General features: G+C 32.2%; 1 protein-coding gene across 1 annotated transcript; it reads left to right on the top strand.

Moving 5' to 3' along the window:
* The first annotated feature begins 3,658 nt into the window (after nt 1-3,658).
* LOC114311209 (rhomboid-like protein 20) lies at nt 3,659-15,342 on the top strand. Its single transcript, XM_028257289.2, has 8 exons — nt 3,659-3,872; nt 3,974-4,074; nt 6,750-6,890; nt 10,608-10,674; nt 12,587-12,738; nt 12,851-12,952; nt 13,792-13,917; nt 14,891-15,342. The coding sequence occupies exons 1-8, from the start codon at nt 3,848-3,850 to the stop codon at nt 15,059-15,061; spliced, it is 885 nt and encodes a 294-aa protein (XP_028113090.1). The 5' UTR covers nt 3,659-3,847; the 3' UTR covers nt 15,062-15,342.
* The last annotated feature ends 4,293 nt before the right edge of the window (nt 15,343-19,635 follow it).

Genomic DNA, 19,635 nt, shown 5'->3' with positions numbered 1-19,635 from the left:
TTTGGTGTTTTAAAAAAACAGAATACTGATAACTCTAATGAATTAGAAATGTAAAAAAAAATATACAAAAATAAAAACAACAACAATAACAACAGAAGGGACACTCATCACATCATGGGGAGTCAGTTCATTAGTGCTCTCTCTAGTACTCCCTCCGTCTTAAAATATTGGTCCCTTTTGGAGAATTTAACTTTTTTTTGTAGTACACTTATTGCATTTGAAAAAAATTGATTTTCCAAAATTACCCTTTTGATAGTACATTTTTTGGGAATATCAATGTCATAATTGTACTTTTTAAATTGTTTATTAATTTAAAAGAAGGGCAAAATAGGAAATTTACATTATTTTTGTACTTGATTTATAAAGAGGGACTAATATTTTGGGATAATAAAAAATGAAATAAGGGACTAATATTTTGAGACGGAGGGAGTATTCTTTTTTTAGTATTCTCAATCATTTTTTGAATTGTATTATGGAATGTTTGGTAAATGTTATTTTTTTATTTTTTGGGTTAAAATTTACAAAATAATAAAATAAGTTAAAATAATTAATAAAATAAAATATCACATCAAATTATAATCATTTTACTTTTTCTCTTACAAACATCACATCAAATTATAAAAAAAATCTAACAATCTTTCCAAACACAAAAAATTTACATCTCTGCTACAGAGCCCGAAAGGGTTTCGAGCCAAATTTGGCTCGAATTTGAGAAGAAGGAGGAAGAAGAAGAAGAGAAGGGGGAAGCAGAACTGGAGGGGGCCCTAAAAATAGGGTTGGAGGCGGAGGTGGAGGTGGAGGCGGGCGGAGGCAAAGGCAGAGGCAGAGGCAGAGGCGGAGGCGGGCGGAGGTAGAGGCAACGATCGGCCGACGACCGACGACGAGCTCCCACCTCTCCCCTCTGTTTCTCTCTCTCGCCTCTGCTTCTCAGGTTCAAAACGAAGAAGAAGAAGAAGAAAAGAAAGAAGAGGAAGGAAGAAGAAGAAAAAAAAAAATTCAAAACCCAAACCGACGTCGTTTTGGGTTTTGAGCCAAATTCGAGCCACTAATTTCGGGCCCTCAAACATTATTCAAAAATTTAGCCTAGTCAAATAGTCAAAAATTAAAATAGCCTACTAAAATAGCAATTTTCCAAACACCCACTGTGTCAAACAAAAATTATATGTATACATAAAATTTATAATAATTATATGATATTGTTATTATTATTAATAATTTTATTTTTAATAATATTTTGTTTATAAATTAAAATTTTATAATGAGTCACATCATTATATATGAAAGTTATATATATATATATATATATATATTTGTATAATATTACTCTATTTTTTTAGTTATGATTTAAAATTATTTAATTATGACATTCGTTATAATCAGTATCATTAATATCACAACTTATATATAGTACATACTATTTTGAAGATGTGTATTAGCATAACCTCAAAAAATAAGAAAAATGCTTTGAATTCTAATTATAGACCTGATTGGGAGCTCTAAAAAACAGTGCACTAATAACTTTAACGAGCTGGAAATGTAAAAAAAAAAAAAAAAAACAACGAAGACACTCATCACATCACAAGGGAGCCAACTCATTAGTGCTCCCCTAATGCTCTCTTTTTAGTGCTCCCAGGCATTTTTGTTCTAATTAAGCATTCACAATTTACCTATAATGACATGGAATTGACCATTGAAGGGAAATCCACACTTTTCATTATTGTTCTCTTTCTTTCTCTCTTTTACCTTGTTAGAGCATCTCTGATGGAAAAATAGTATGTTAGTATTGCCATTACTATAATTTGACAACAAATAATAGTAAATGATGAAATTATAGTAATAGTACTCCAATGGTCATATGTCATTTTAACATAACCAAACACAAAAACTTGTGGCCTTGTTTGGTTTGTGTTTCGGAAATTTTTTTGAGAAAATTTTTTTACAAATAAGTTTTCAAAGTTAATCAAACCAAACAAATTTTTATAAAATTTTTTTTCAAAACTTGTTTGGTTTACAAATTTTCCAAACAAATCTCTCTCATACACATCAAATCAATCACTTTTCCCAAAACTCTCTCTAAAAATAATTTTTCAAAATATCTTTTGAAAAAAAATCAAACCAAACAAATTTTCGTACTTTTTATCTCAAAACATGTTTCTCAAATACAAACCAAACAAGGTGTTTCTGTGTTTAGTTTTGCCAAAATGGCAAGCGAGTAGGAGGGAGAGAAGGAGTTTTTTCATAATGATTTGGCAGTTATAGTAGCTGCCATAACCAACCATTAGAGCACACTTTTCATCTTTAGCTGCCGAATATAGCAATAATAGCTCTAATGCCAAATTAGTAGAGATATTCATAAAAGTTAAAATGACAGTGATATATTAAGAGACGTAACACCACTAAAAAACTAAATGTCACATAATTTCAGATAACAATTTATCCTCGTCGCACCCTACTCTCACATATCTCATCTCTGCAAATTTTTTCCTTTTAATGTTCTTTGGCACCAATGAAGAAGCAAGAACAATAATAGATTTGAATAATATTAGGGATTCTAAATATTGTATCAAAATTTAGTATCAAATATCTCACATGAGTGTGAGATCCACATGTAACTCACATAGTGCAGGCCTACACACATATAAGATATTTAATAGAATCGGTTGTGATTGAGACCCTCTTAATCATCAACCCCCACCACCCGCACACTCATGTGGCGGGTGGTGATTGGAGGGAAAAAATAAATAAATAAATAAATAAAAATTGGCCAATCAGGAAAGAGAGGGAGTCAAAGGGAGTAGGGGAAAAGGAGTCTTAATCATTATTCAAATATTTGATAAAATATTTAAAATTCTTAACATTTTCAATAGATTTTGGTAACCTGCATTGCTTTATCCTTCTCACTCCAATTATATTTTCATTATTTATTTATTTATTTATTTTATGTATTGTATCTTTGAAATCTTGTCATTTATTAATTATTATTCCTAATATTTTGTATTATTTATCCCCTTGTATCTTTTATTCCTTACATTAAAAATTAATCCGCAGGTGACTTTTATATTTTAGGCTCGAGTTGGCCTAGCTCGCTCGCCACAACCCGAGTCCCGAACCCAAATAAATGGTCTCGTAGGTCGGTCACAAGCTCAGCCTATCAAATTGATATTTAAACCTTGTTTTATTACATTTTTTTATCAGACTCGTAAAGTAATTCGATTTGATGTTCTCTCACAAGCCAACATGCCTTATTGATGGGTGAACTAACACGTTGGACACACTAGTTAGTCCAAGCTTCAAACTATAGACCCGCGCCCAATATAATCCTCAGTCGGGTCGGACATCCCCACCCATAATACAAGCACGAGCTAGATGGGCTTGAGTTGAGTAACAAGACTTCGGGCAAAATTATAAATTTTATTATATACCACCTTAATCACAATTTATTATATTATTTTATATTCTTAATTAATCAATATAAATTTATAATTGTCAATTAAAAAATATTATAGATTTTAAATTTTTTATTAAAAAAATAACTAAATATTTTACATAAATATGAATCTACAAAATTATAAATCATATATTCATATGAGACATTTAATTATTTATTTAATAAAAAAAATTTGATACCTCAAATATTACCCTTAACAATTATAACACTATTGACACACCACAGAGCGGTGTGCCAAGACAACGAATAACTTATCGATAGAGAAAGACGAGAGCCCAGAGAAACACAAACAAATAAATAAATAATAAAAAAGAGAAAACCGAAGAAAAGGGCAGAGACAGAAAGAGCAAACCAAACCGAAGTCTAGAAGGAGAAGAAGGTCGTTGGTTCACTGCGAAGATGAACGGCGGCCCATCTGGTTTCAGTACGTATTTCATCCAAAAATTCAAAAATCATTTGTTTAATTTCCAATACATACTCTCAATTCTCTCTAACTATGTCTTCTTCTTATTGTTTTTGTCACAGATAATGCTCCAGTCACAAGAACATTCGTTATTGCGTGTGCCCTCTTCACCATCATCTTTGGGATCCAAGGTCGTTCAAGTAAACTGGGTTTATCGTATCAGGTGTTTTCCCTATCTGGGTTCTCTTTCTTTTGTTGTTTCTCTGTTACCCACTTGTCCCTTTTGGGTTTTTCCATGTAGATTTTGATGTATTGTTGCTTGCAAATCGTTTATCGTATCAGGCATTTGCAAATTCGAATTGGGTTTTCAGTATTTTTCATTTTCAGTGTGTAGATTATCACAAGTTTGACTCTTGTTTTGTGTATGTTGATTAATGGCGTGTTGCCCTTAATGTAATTGCATATGGGTTTTGTGTTTTTGCTTAATTAAGATGGAAATCCTGATGATTTATGATACTGCAGATGATATGTAGTTGGTGATTACTGGTTTTCAGATGTAACTGAGAAGTAGGTTTTACTAGAGGTAGATTTGAACCAAATTTTCTTATTATTCTCAATCTCTTGCTCTCATTTCTGGTGGTAATTTCCCATTACTTGGTGCTTCAGACTTTAATGTGTTGGCTAAACTTGATTTAAACTTATGTGGGTTGTCATTTTAAAGTATCATTGCTACGATATATTTCTACTCTTCAGGTGTAACTGCTAGTGGCTTTTATGTTATCATTAGTATTCAATGCACACCATTTATTTTGAGTCCCATAGCTAAAAGTTACTTTATGGGTATATTTGTTGCCTGGTTCTCACTAGCAGTACTCAAAGTGAGACTTTATAGCTATAGTAGAAATTAGTTCCTTTTAAATCATTTATGTTTTAGATAATTGTCTGGCAAAGAACTTAGTGCATGGTTTTTAGAGTTGATTTCCAGTGCTGTGGTTCAGGATTTGCTGCAAAGCAAATGAAGCTGGGAAATTTGAATCCTATTTCATGATAAATTTGTTATGGCATGTGTATAATCTTGCTGGTTTCTTACTGGTTACAGAGATTTCTGAAACATCTTTTAGCTCTTAAGAGTTTCCTTGCACCGTTTTGAGGATTTGATGGTTGAGGTTCACATACTTTTGTTCTTTCTGGTGGTTTTGGTTTAGGGTAGACCATACCAAGTCTTCCTACTTGGTTTTCTATGTTGCATTGCTTGGCCCAACATCAGTGGATTTCCGAAGAAACATTGGAAAATATTTTATAACCTAAAAGATTGAGGGGCTTTTGGAGTTTCTATGTTGCATTGCATGGATTTAGGAGGAACCTTATAAAAGTTTATGGCAACTCAAAGAAGAGTATGCCGCACAATTGTATAAAAGATCAAGAATACAAGATACACCATTGAATTTTCAAGGCACATATGTGCACTTCAGATTTTAGGCTTTGAAGCTTTGTTCGTGACCAACTCCACCCTATGATTGTATCTCAAGTTGGTTTATCCTTTTCTCCTAGTTCCATTATGAAAATATGTGAGTAGCAGCCTTTACTACATGACTCGAGTGCAATGTTTTATTTTATTTTTATTTTTTAAAGACCGTGAACTATCAATAAATGTGAGCACCCTCCGAGAATGCTCAAAAAGGGCTCTAAATGCCAAGGTTCCATAATAATCATTTTGGCATTAGACAACCATTTATGATGAAGTTACTCAATACATCCTGCTGATATGTTAGATGCTGCTTACAAGGATATGCTGCAACTATATATTAATCTCATGGTCTGTACCCTATGTTTTGTTTATGAGGAGTTTTTAAAAAAGAGAGAAAAATTAGTCAAGGAAGTGCTTCATTCATAGTAAAAAAGAGAACAACTCTAAAGTTATGAAGAGATGCAATGCATATTTATTTGTCTTGAGAAGTATAATGATCATCCCCAGAAAAGTTTCCAAAGCAGTTGTGGTGCTTTATGCTAGAAAATTTTGTTTTAAGTAGCAAACCTGTGAATCTAGTTACTGGATCAGTTTGTGGAATTTAGCAGTTTCACCACATCTTTAAGATTGTTTAAAGCCTTCCCATCTCTCTCATTTTGTTGGGCTTTCTAATGTTGTTGCTACCATGACCTTCCACCATTTAGTCAGAAAGGTTTATTGACTTGTCTATAATTGAGAATTTCATTAGGTGAATTTTCTTACTATTCAAGATAAAAAGTTTTTGGCCAATCAAACAGAGACATAAAGTTTTTAGTACCACCATGAAGGCCGTAAAGCACAAAACAGAATATAGGATCAAGATGGGGAATGTCTTGAGCTATTTTTCTATTGAAGAAAGAAAGAATGTCTTGAGCAATTTTTATCTTGACAAAAGATGTTCAAATATGTGTTCTATTATTTTTTGCTCGCTATCTGCATGAGCGAAAATGAGTACTATTTGCACTTCTTAGGTATTCTAATAACAAGTGACAATCCAAATGAGTTATTTATTTATTTATTTTTACTCTGAGAGGAATTTTTAAGAATTAGGTCCTGTTTGGGGTAGCTTTTTCCTCGGGTGTGAGAGAATTGGGGTAGCTTCTATTGGGTACCATGCATTTTTGTGCTTGCAGTTTTCATTTACCACATACAATAAGTTTGCATATGTATAGGTGTGCAATCACATAGATGAAGAATTCATCATGCTTTCTCATTTTCAAATATGAGCTGTTATACTTAACCCCCCCGCCCCAAAAAAAAAAAAATGATCTGTTGAAGCTATAAACTAAACTTGGAAATCTTCTGGGTAGTATGTGGTGCTTAAAGAAATGAGGGTGTGGTATAACTTTAGATGCATATGTACCTGTTTCATTTTTTTTTCTTTATTACAGGATATTTTCAAGAAGCTTCAACTCTGGAAGCCAATTGTGTCGGTTCTTGCCTTTTCATCTACACCAGAAATGATGTTTGGGCTATATCTGCTGTACTACTTTCGAGTATTTGAGAGACAGATAGGTTCCAATAAATACTCAGTAAGTACTTAAAGATCAATTCAATCCAAAATTAATCATTAGCTCTTTGTTTTATTATTATATCAACATCCTGAGCCTAATGGATTGCAGAGGATGATATTGTTAATCTACCATCTATGTTTGTTTGCCTTTTATAGTCAAACATTTTTCTTGTAGAAGCTGGAGTAAATATTTGGTTTTTGTTTGAACAAGCAAATCTTTACTGAAAAAAGAACAAGAGCAAGTGTTATTTATAAATAAAATAAAATAATAATAAATAAATAAATAACAAGAGCAAGTGCCATACTCATTTTAATGGATGTCTTGGCACTACAATGTGTCCAAGTACCACTGAGACGGTAAACATGTCAAGTGTTTAAAAGCCAATTAACTTTGATCCTTCTATTGGTTGACACCTCTTTAAACTTTTGTTTTCCGCTTAGTTAATACTTTGAATTGGGTAGGACAACTGCAAGATAATTTATATTCAAATTTGTTTCGTAGCTTTCTGAAAAAATAAAATAAAAAAACAAAGAAGAGAGGGAGGGAGAATACCCCACTTTAAACATAACCTCCTGAGAAAAAAACCCTAATTTTCAAACTTGGAATCTTTATTCTACTAAGCCATGTGACATCTACATAATATGTTTGGGATGTGGGTTGGCTTTTTGGCTATTTTAACCTAGGGCTAAAAAATCTCGTTTGGTATATGCTTTTTGGCTTTTTTGACTTTTGTGAGAGAAAAAAATGAAATGATTATAGTTTGGATGTGATGTTTTGTCTTATTGGGTTAAAAAACTTATTTTGTCTTTTTGTGGCTAAAATAGCCAAAAAGCTAAGAAGTCTGACATGCCAAACGAAGGCATACAAGGGATATCCTCTAAAAACTTACCAACCAACATTATCATAATTAAATATTAAATTTATTTAGATACCTAACAGAGTCTTAACTAAATAGGTATATAACATTCATTCCTATTTCAAAGAACTTTGTCCTCAAAGTTCAAGGTCTTAAAGAGTACCATACCATCTTCAAAATCTGAATGAACAAGAAAACAAAAAGTCGTTAAGGATAAAAGTGACTCCTTCGAGTGGGTCTTGCTCCTCACAACCCCTTTACGGAGGTTTGTCTCCTAACCTTTTCACAATAAATAAATAAAAAAAACTTCAACCGCTATTGATACATACTAGGGGTGCAACTTGGCAGTCCTAATTGAGCAACTCGATCCTAACCTATAAAATTTTCGTACTTGGGCAATATATATTGAAACACAAGACCGGGCCTTCGCTAAAATTTTCAATCCGAATAAGGTAGCCCAAGCAAGCTGAGCACAAGTTCTATATATGTATAAAAATCGATTTTTCCTTGCTTTTAAGGGGATTCCCTTGTTTTTGATTAAAAGTGATGAGAGCGGTTTGTGATTAGGAGTTGTTGTTACTTGTTGGAGGAATTCTTGTCTTCCTTTACATCATTTTTGTGCTTTAAAAAAAAAAAAATCTAATTAACAAATATTATGTATTTTTTTGTTAATAAAAAAAGTTTGCTAGAATAGCAAAGTTGGAGGAGATTTTTTTGGATCATCAATAAAGAAAATTTTATTAATAATAAAAAAGGAAAATGTTACAATAGGGGAGAACCAAAATTCCACCAACAAGAAGATAAAAAACCCAAAGTTACATCTCACACATAGCCCTTCAATTTTTTTGAATAAAAAAACAATAGAATCTTCTCAAAAGGAAGAGATACAGACACCCAAAAAAAAAGATAAATAACACTTCTATCCATAACTTCCTAAAGTCTTCTAACTTCTCATCAAATACTCGCAATACACTTTGACCAAATCACCTAAAAATTGCGCAAACCATGCACTTCCATAAAGTTTGGGTCGTTGAATTTTATTAAATGTTACTAGAAAATGCGAATACCCTAGTGAATTGCATATCGGCACACTTTCGTTCCAAAACAATTAATTTAGTGACTCTAAAAGTGTTTTTCAATATATTTCCAAAACAATTAAAATTTTATGGAGAGTTAAGTTTTGGCACAAAAACATAAAAAATGGGTCATAGTGCTCATAGAAATGTTTTGCTACATGAATATATATATTTTACATTTTATTGAATGCATAATAGTTAAAAGAAAATTACTCTAGAAGTACCTTAAATTCTAAGTGTAATATATAGTAGTTTACCCTTATCGTACCATATTTTATAGCATGAGGTATACCATGTTCTTGTTCCTGTTCCTGTTCTACGTACGGAATGATCCACGTTCTAGGCAACACAAAGGCACTTATGTCAATCTCAAGCATATGCGATACTAAGAGCAAGATAGAGGAATGACCCAATTCGCATCCACAAGCTGAAATAAACTCTGGCACACACACCACCCAAAAAAAAAAAAAAAAAGGGATATTAGCTGCTCCAAAAGGTAAGATTTTTATGATTGCAAGAAGGGGACCGGATCACTTGTTTCTTTCATTGGGTGACTAATGCTCATAGATGACGCAGTCTCATAGCAAGGATACAAATAGAGGGCACTGAGTTATAATGAGAGGAAGAGAATCAGTAGGGGATTTTTGACTTTTATGAGGGTTGTATGCGGAAACGCTTCAGAGGCAACCGAGACTGGATGGGATGGAATTTTATAGGATATCTTAAGGGAATAAGGCTTGACTGGAAAAGCCTTTCATTGAAGAGGAAGTGGTGGGTATTTTTAATTGTTTAAATGTTGACAATCCAGGTCTAGGTGGGATGTCATGGACTTGCAACAATGTTGGGATGTAGTGAGGGAGGAGGTGATGGGGATGATAGGGAGGAGATAGGGAGGAGGTGACGGGGATGACGCATCATTTCTTTGAGTATGGGGAGTTTGAGAGGAGCTTGAATGCTTCTTTTATAACTTGCTGGCTAAAGTCTTGGCCATTAGTTGAAGGGGGGTTTTATTTATCGAATTTCATGTTTATTTTGACAGGTTCTATTTTTTCCAACTCTTAATTTTTATTTTATATCATTAACTTTTATAGATCTGAATAAAATGATGCAATAAAAGAAAAAGAAATGCTATGCACTCTTGTCTTATGGATTCCTTATCACTTAAGTGTCTCCTGACTTGGACCCATTTCTAGTGTCTAACAACAATAACAGTTTCATCGCTCATGTAATATTAAGCTTCATTTCTGAACATGTTTCTATCACGCATTGAACTAAATAATCGTTGTTATTGTGACCAGTGGTTAACAATTGAAAGGTCAACTGCATTAATCTGTTCAACCAACTGGTTCTCAATATTCAGGATGAAAATTCATGCCATCTTCTAATTATACTACCCTTTGGTTCAGGTCTTGGACATAATGCAGCCAAGAGCTAAACATTGCTTGAATGATTAAATATTGTTTCTGTTTACGAATTCCTCACGTTTGCGCGTTCCTAGTTTTTTTAACCAGTTTATCTTGCTGCTCTTTATTTGCCTACAAAATAAATTTTTATGCTAATAAATTCTCTATCTGATATTTATGTTTTTACAAATAATTCTCTAGTAAAAATATTGGATGACTTTTTCATTGGTTTTGATGAATGGTTGGCGTTCATCTTTTCTAATTAATTGTTAATATTTCTCTCCATAGAAACTTAAAAAAGGAATAAACGGACAATTTTTAATTATTATTTATTTTTTTATTACTTTTCTGTGTGTTGGCATGGAGTTCAACTTTCTAATACCTGGTTCTTGTTGTGCAGGTGTTTGTCCTGTTCTCAGTTATTGTATCTTTACTGTTTGAGGTCCTTGCATTAGCATTACTTAAAGGTATACAATGTTCACCATAATCCTGCTTGATGCTCTTTTAATTTCTAATAATACGCACCATTGGTGCACTGCTTATCTTTCCTTTTTTTCTCCCCTTTGTTTCTAACTTGTATTTTAGTCCTTGGCAAAACATGTTTTCTTTCTTGCTCTCATACATTTTCATGTTGTACAGTGTATTGAAGAAAAATATATCCATCTGAAGGGCAAGTACATAATCATAGAGGTTGTCATTGTTAGAATATAAATTTAATTAATTCTTGTAGTTTGGGGTTTCTAACGCACAATTAGGAATTTATTTCCTTATTTCTCTCATACCTGTAAAGAAGAGCGCGATTCTACTCTCCCAAGTAAGAAATTGTAAGAGACTCGCTCCCATCGAGGAAGAAACTTACTCCCAACTGAGATAGAACCTCTCAAACATACAAATCTAAAAAAAAAAAAAATCCCCCTTTTTCCAATACTTTTTATTTACATAATATTCATTTATACTTAACAGAGACAATTTGTAGTTGACATCAATCTTTAATGTTTATTCATATTTAACACATATTACAACTAGCAACAACAAATAATTGTTAGAATATATTTATTTATTTAATATATAAAGTATATATACGCTCCCATAGATGCTCCTAACCTTAGAAACTTCTATATACCCTTGCTTCTCTGCTCCCACTCCCGCTCTTGCTCCTGCCCTTGCCTCCTCCCCCACTTCGTGCGACTAAAGGTGAGCTTGACCAGTCTACTCTTGGTCAACCTAATATCTTAGTTGGAAGGTCAGCCAGAGGACAAAGCTTATTAACTTAAAAGGCAGCCCAACATTGCAAATGTACATGGCACCGGTGGGTTTAGATGACACTGAAGTGTGGGAACGCCTAGATAACCAATCTTGGTTTCCCAAATAAACCTTGACTTTTTAGGATTGCAGTGACCATCTACAATGTCAATTGGTCAATGGTATGAGATATTAAGCGATAAGGTCAAGCAGAGATGACCATTTGCCATTTCTTGAAGCTTTACTAATAGTTTGAAAGAATGAATATAGAAGTCACTTAAAATTGCAAACAATGCTGTTAGCTTACCTTTAAAAGCACCATTTACATTCCATCTTTTGAAGTGATCCGAGAAGTTTCAACTGTGATTTTTACAGAGAAACTAAGGCAGCTTTAAGAAAAAGAAGGATGTAGTAGTTTTCGAAGAACTCCAAGAAATACAATATATGATTGCTTCCAATTCTCTTCTCTGTATTTTGTCTATCTGCGATTCACATTTGGTTTCATCAATGACTACAAGCCCAAGCCCCTCTCCTGCCACCAACTGAACTCCCAAGAGTTTTTATCTGTCAGGTTTAGAGCTTTGCCATAACATAAATTACAAGACCTTGATCAATCACAATTTAGTCCGTAAAGCTACCTGTGGCCTAACGATGAGCACAATAAACGAGAATATCACAAGCGAGAATATCATCCTTGAAGCCATGTAGATTGGAATCTAAACTAGAAAGCAAGGATGCAATCATAAACTCCTCCTAATTGTTCCCAAATCGGTAGTAAAAGGCCAATGTTGCAGTAACTGAACCCACATATTCTTAACTGTAGTAATGAGAATATGAAGCATGGGTACTCAGAAAATATTGCCATACAAATATTGAGTACTTAACCGGTACGGCTGCACTCGTACGCACAATACGAAATATGTATCTATAGCTTGTATTTTCCCATGACGTTGCGTCTAGTTCAAGTATTATCTTCTTGGGACTGTTTTATCGTATTATTATTACTGTTTAACATAATTCTTGTCACCACAAGGTGCTTTTGCTGCAATAGTCTTGTAGGTAAAATTTACACCATATTTCTCCAATAAATTTCCAACTTAGTAGCTGTTGTCTTTTTTTTTTTTTTTGTGTGTGCAGATCCCACCTTGAATGTACTCACATCTGGTCCCTATGGTGTGATATTTTCTTCATTTGTACCCTTCTATCTTGACATTCCAGTTTCAACACGGTTCCGTGTATTTGGCCTCCGCTTTTCAGACAAATCTTTCATATATTTAGCTGGTCTTCAGGTAATTGAAGTTCTCCTGTGGCAATTATCTGGAACATGGGCTCATTGAAAATGCTTAACACTTCAGTTGTTCCCATTCTTCCTTCATCTTAATTTGAGTTTGTATCTTGCAGCTTCTTTTGTCGTCCTGGAAAAGATCTATTTTGCCGGGAATATGTGGCATCCTTGCTGGTTCCTTATATCGCTTAAATGTCCTTCACATCCGCAGGCTAAAGGTTCTGTTCTGTTCTGTATATTTTTTAAGTATATCTTATTGTCTATTTGCACACCTAAATGTTAACCTAGTTCACATGGTAATTCAGTGATCTATGTTGGTTAGGGGCATTCAAATTCGTTGAGCATGCACGAGGATATAATTTGATGCTCAAAAAGTTAAAATATCTAAAATGAGTTTTAAAATAGGCCATGCCATATGTCTATGACTTTGTGCATTGTTGATGCTGTATTGTAGCACAATTGGATGTATGGGTAGGAGGAAAGCAATTGTATCTGAGCTGCAGACCCAAGTACATGTTCTCAATCATTGTAAGATGTTAGTTTTTTCAAAGTGGATACACTCCTTGATGCCCCGAATCTAAGAGTGCTGACTCCAGAATACAGGATATATTTCTTGTTTATAACTGCTCTTCTACAACATCGATTAAGACACCACATTTTTATAGCATATTACCATCAATATTGTGCCGACAAATAACATGATCAACATAATATGGTATTAAAATGTGGTAACTCTTGCATTATTGTATAGATTATTGCCCTTTCTGTTTTGATAATTCACTTTTCAAGGAGTCCACATGTCCTTGAGAATATTAGAAAGAAGTGCAGTTTAAGGTTATCATATAAGGGCTAAAATGTTCAGGAGGAGAGAAGGGCTTTATAAATAGAGCATATCAACTTGAAATGATGGGTTTAAAGAAGATCAACTTTGTGTATTGTCACAATCCTATTTCCCTAGATTGACATTGCTTGAGCCCAGAAGGTTGACGTTACCAGAGATCAGTGTGATGTATCTGAAAGTTATACATGATTATGCAACTCTGTTTCTTGTTTTCAGTTGCCGGACTTCATTGCCTCATTCTTTTTGCGGTTTTCTTGGCCATCTGTTGGGAGCACACCACCTGCAGCACCTAGTAGAAATGTTCTTGGGAACATACCTTCCTACACAGCTCGCCAAGTAGAGGCAAGTGTATTTTCTGTTGGCTTATGTTATATGCATGAATTCATAATATATAGTATAGATTATATGAATATTTAGGGTGTGTTTGGTTTGGTTTTGAGAGATAAATTTCAAAAAAAATCTTGGGGAAAGAGTTTATATTTTTTTTTGATTTGTTTGGTTGTATATTTTGGAAATAGTTTTGGAATATGAGAGTTTGAGATGATTTGATATTTTGTTGTAATTGAGTAAATGTGTGTGAGAGAAAAAATGATTGAGAATGAGAGAGGAGAGAGAAAAAGTGATTGATTGATGTGTAGAAGATATAAAGTGATTTTGGAAAAAAAAAATTTCAAAATCACTAAACCAAAAAAAATTTTGAAAATTTGTTTCTCAAAAACAAACCAAACAAGGCCTTATAGTTTCTTTTCAGTTAAGTAATATATGCATATATGTATGAAAAATATAGATTTTTTTTTTTTTTTTTTTTCTGGCATGCATCAAAGAATGAATCACTTTTGGATATTTACAATGATTTGGTGTAATTTTTCTTGGATTACCAACATCACCTTTTAGCCTAAAAGTGAAAAAGTCACTAAAAAAATCAAAAAGTCAACAAGTCATCCCGAACATACTAGTTTTTTTTACATTATATTTTAGACAAAAAATCAAAAAGTTATTAAAGAAGCTTGTTCCCAAACGAGGCTTTAATAATCACTTATATGTTCAATTGTTTCTGAACCCAAAAAAAAAAAATTTGTTTACGAGTTGTCTGCTTTTCACAATTCATTTGGTTGAATGCTGTGAATAAAAAGTGATTCCCAGATTATATGCTGTGAACACCCATTTCCCAGATTCTGCTTTACATATCATTTCAACTTTTGTATGAATATTAGATATTAGATAAAATACCGACTGTCCTGTTGTTATTTTTACCCCCCCCACCCCAGCATTATCTTTTCCTTCAATCATCTGTATTCTTTTTACTCAATTTCAGGCAAATTACCCTGCACCTCCCATGCCATCCACCATAGAGCCACCAGAGGATTCTATTGCAACACTCGTTTCAATGGGTTTTGACCGGAACTCTGCCAGGCAGGCGCTTATGCATGCCAGAAACGACATCAATGCAGCCACGAACATCCTTCTTGAAGCAGAGTCGCACTAAGAGGGGAAAAAAGAGAGAAGATAACCCAGATTTGGAATCAACGACCAAATCGTACTAATACCTGGAGATAGTCAGCGAGGAAAATTTGCCAATATCTAGGATCGCATTGATCCGTTACTCTAGGAACTCAATTGAGGTACCCAACAGTATTTTTTTTTCTTCAGGGTTTTACTTTTTTCCTTTTGTCCTTGTTTATTTTAAATTTTTAGCTGTCAGTTTTAAGACAACTGTTGCACAAATTATATTACCCTTGAAATTAGAAGGCTTTAAGTTATATTCAACTGTATTTCTTCTTTCCAAATATTGAGCTTAACAAAAGAATGTGTATATATATATATATATATGCATTTAAAGTAACCAGATAGAGGTCTCATCGATGAGGGGTTCAAAATCTACAAGTTCATGGATGAGAGAAGTAAAATGATATTTACAAATAGTTAAGAGGGTGATGGTGTAATTAACCCAATTTAATATAAATTTTTTAAAAAATGCCCCAAAAAAACTCATAGTTACATTAAAAATTCAGTAAAAACAATTAATTCAAATGCAGTATAAGGCTTCCTTTGGGCTAACTATTAAATGCATAGATTAGATCCATAACCATATCACACTCAATGACCCTGGTAAAAATTATAATTTTATTTGGGCCCATTGTTACCCACGTAAATCTAGATGTACAATCACATGCAATTAAAAAAATTTACCTTCAAATCCAAAACTAAAAGTTGCAACCCAAGATCCCCACATATCCTTCAAATTATATTGTTTCAATAAAGAACTAGGTTAGTTAAAATAAATAAAATAACTAGAATTTGGTATTTTTGGAGGATAAATATTTCTTCGCAAATAACACTTGCCTGAGAAAAATTGTAGTGGCATGCCATGCCGTCAGTAGTTTTTGTTGTGGGCTGTAACTTGTTAGTATGGGTTTTAGCTTTTTATTTTATTTTTTTATTAAAAACTATAAGTAATAGTCAAATTTTGAATTTTTTAACATAAAAAAAGGAGAGATTCAATAGTCTCATTTGAAAATAAAGGGTGACTTGCAGAAAAGCCTAAAAGCTAGAAGACACATTGGTCATTTTATATTTAAAAGCCAAAAAGCTAGAAAATTTACCAAATATGGTCATTTAAAAAAGCAAAAAATTTAGGGTGATGCTTTAAGGTGGACATTGTGCCATGTTATTTCGGGTTTGTATCAAAATTAGTTCAACATTAATTCAATCATTTTATTTTTTCGTGTTACCGTCTTTTACTATTTTTAGTCCGTGTTTGTTTTATGTCGTGCTATGTCAAATGTTTTCACTTTTATTTTAAAGACAAAAAAAAACTGTTAGGTTCAGACAATCTTTCATAAAATAAAATTTTAAAAAAAGAAAAGAAAAGAAAAGAAAAAAAAAGAAAAGAATATTTTCTAGGCTTTGATTTATCTTTTTCTTGAAAGCAGATAATATATTATTTTTAGACGTGTGCAGCATCACAGAGAGGCTTGGTTTGACAATTGCATTTATGTTAGTTTTTTAGACAACTTTTTTAGATATATATTTTAAAACCCATAAAAAGTTCAACTTTTAATATTATCTAAGAAAAATCAAGGAAAAAAAAGTTGCACAAAAGACAACCTAAAAAACAATGTCCTTCAAAGATTTTGTTTGTTGTTAAGAAATGTTTGAATTATCATCTCTTGTCATGTAGTATTTTATTTTCATTTGTCCCCTCAAACAAGGTAAATTAAAAGCAAAAAGAATAAAATACAGTGAGCAAATAGAGAAGAAGAAAATAAAAGAAAAAGTATTTTATATTTTTGTCCTAAAATTGTCTCATATTAGAATTACATAACAATTTTCGTTAGGCAATTTAACGACAAATTATCAAAAGGGTCAAATTGCAACTTGATTAAAAGTGCAACGGACTAACTTATGATTAAAAAATGAAGAATTAATTGAGATTTGATGTGAAGGATTAATTTACCCAAGTTTTAATTTATGAGACCATGATGATTTACCTTTAGCCATTTCTTGTTGGGAGAAATTATGTGAAATTGGACAATCAAATTACAAGAAAGTCTAAGAACACATAATCGTAAGGCCAAAACTTAAAACTACTACATCAATACAAGAAAGAGTCTTATAATGAAAAATAAATAAATATAAACAATTAATAAAAATCGAACTTTGCTTTTAGATTCCCTGACATGTGAATTGAGAGTATTCAAGCGTAATCAACTATACTAGCTCAATTAATTTATTTTATATTGAATTTGAAATAGTGATATTCTTGATTAATGATAATGAAAAAGATTTGATTCTTGTGCAACCAGATACCGAAGGTAAGGTTAAATCTTCTCGGTAGATGTTTAACAAATACAACTGGCATTTGTAATATATTCAACAAAAAATGTCCGCTTGATAAAAGAATGAACTTTGTGAAGAATAGACCCTTTTATAAAATTTTGGAAAAAATATTTATAAGTATTATTAGGAAGACTTATATTACATACGGTCCCACTAAAAAATTTATGTTCTCATAAGTCCGTGACATTTACCTTCAATATTAGTTGTTAATATAATAAATAATGGTAAAACCATATATAGGAAATTGAATGTTACCATAGATTAAGTTTGCGAAACGTAACGTGACACTTACATAAACATAACGTAACGTGACCATATCAGACGTGACATTACATAAACATAACGTGACGTGACACCTACATAAACGTAACGTAACAGACACCTGCATAAACGTAACGTAACGTGACACCTACATAAACGTAACGTAACGTGTCACGTTACGTTTCGCAAACTTACTAGGTTTTTTATTTTTTAAATTAAATGTGAAATGTTACTTGTTCGTGTATTTTGAAATTCACATTCATATAGATATGATCTATGGTAACATTCAATTTTCTATATATGGTTTTGTCATTATAGTGTATAATAATATATTAATACGATTTATTTACAACTCATAGGATCTTGTGGAATACATTCTTATCTAAATACGACTTGAAACTCTATAAGAAATTACACAGGACTTAACATAACATAAGTATCCGAAATAAGACTTATAAATAAGTCTCCTTTTAATTTTTCCAATTTTAAGTTAAATATTGGAGCTTTGGCAATATGCTGTAGGGGAGGTTATAATTGAAGGAATAAAAAAATGTCAAATTAGGAGAAGACTTTTTGCTTCATTTTAATATACCTCCATGTTAGAGAACATTTGAAATGTTTTGCATAAATCTAGATTCTAGAACATCAAATAAGTCAAAGTTCAATTAGGTAGAGAATTTTAAAAGGTTACCCATACTTTGCTCAAATTTCTCTCATTTTCTATGTTTTTCAACTAAAGGGTAGGTAGTAGTGGTCACAAGTTATGTATGCCAACTTGCCAAGTAAATAAGAGGCAAATCACAAGATATCTATGCCAAATAAAATAAAAGTCAAAAAATATTGTGAGAATAATATTACACAAATATAATTTTTATTTAAAATAAGTTGTATCCAGAGTTGTTAAATATATCTAATAAATCAAGAGTTACATTGCATGAGGTGAGTATAAAGAAAATTTTAATGTGTATTTCATTGTGATTGTCTCAATTCCAAACATAAAACCTATCTCTTGAGCTCATAATTAAGAAGCACCCAAGTGATGAATTTAATATTTTGTATGGACTAAATTATTAATGTCAAAGAATCAAATCCTCAAATTAAGCAACACATGAGACTAGTGATAAATTTCATTTTTTCTGTTGACTAATAAATTTTTTGGGGAAAAGAATCAAATCCTCGGAAAATCCTTTAGGGTGACGCTTAATTTATTTGTTCTTCATTTTTCCAAGGTCAACACTTGTACAACACTATTTTTTTAACATTTTGGCTTAATTATGTTTTTAGTCCCTAAAATATGCACTTTATGTTGTTTTGATCTTTAAAACCTCAATTGTTTCGATGTTGTCCCCAAAGTATTAAATGTGTGCTAAAATAGTCGTCATGGCTTTGGTTGATGTCGTCAAAATCAAGTATATTTTTTTATAAAAAAAAAATTATAGTTTAGCAAGAAAATATTAATTCAGTTTTTGTCCTTAAAGTATATGTTTTGTGGATCTAGCTTCTTCATTAAATGGATGAAATGAAAATATCTTTTTTTATCTAATCGGTTAGAGAATATTTACAAATATGAAAATAATTACATCTGAATAATAAGAGTCAAACAATTATAGAAACCCGGTAATGCATGTCAACTAATTTAACAAAAGAACCCCACAAGGAGAAGAAAATGCAAATCTTTGCTTTTGACAAAAACTGCTCGCATAGATAGAAGTGTATAGTGGCCAATCGAGCTAACACAATTTGCTGAAAATCAAAATCTTTATGCTTGCCTTTTTTCCATTGGATATTTGACTTAAATGTTTGTTGTACGATAATAAAAAGGCAAGTTACACAACCATTAGGCACAAGCTATTTCACACATATAACATTAATTTGGAAAAAAATGTAAATACTAGTTAAACATAGGAACCGTCAATACAAATATTCATAAATCAAGAAGAATCCTGCATTTTTTAATTA

Source organism: Camellia sinensis, chromosome 13 (genome assembly GCF_055761805.1).
Source record: "Camellia sinensis isolate YWXY chromosome 13, ASM5576180v1, whole genome shotgun sequence".
NCBI classification, from domain to species: domain Eukaryota; kingdom Viridiplantae; phylum Streptophyta; class Magnoliopsida; order Ericales; family Theaceae; genus Camellia; species Camellia sinensis.
The sequence above is the reverse complement of the archived record's forward strand: the minus strand, read 5'-3'. Positions and strand labels throughout refer to the sequence as shown.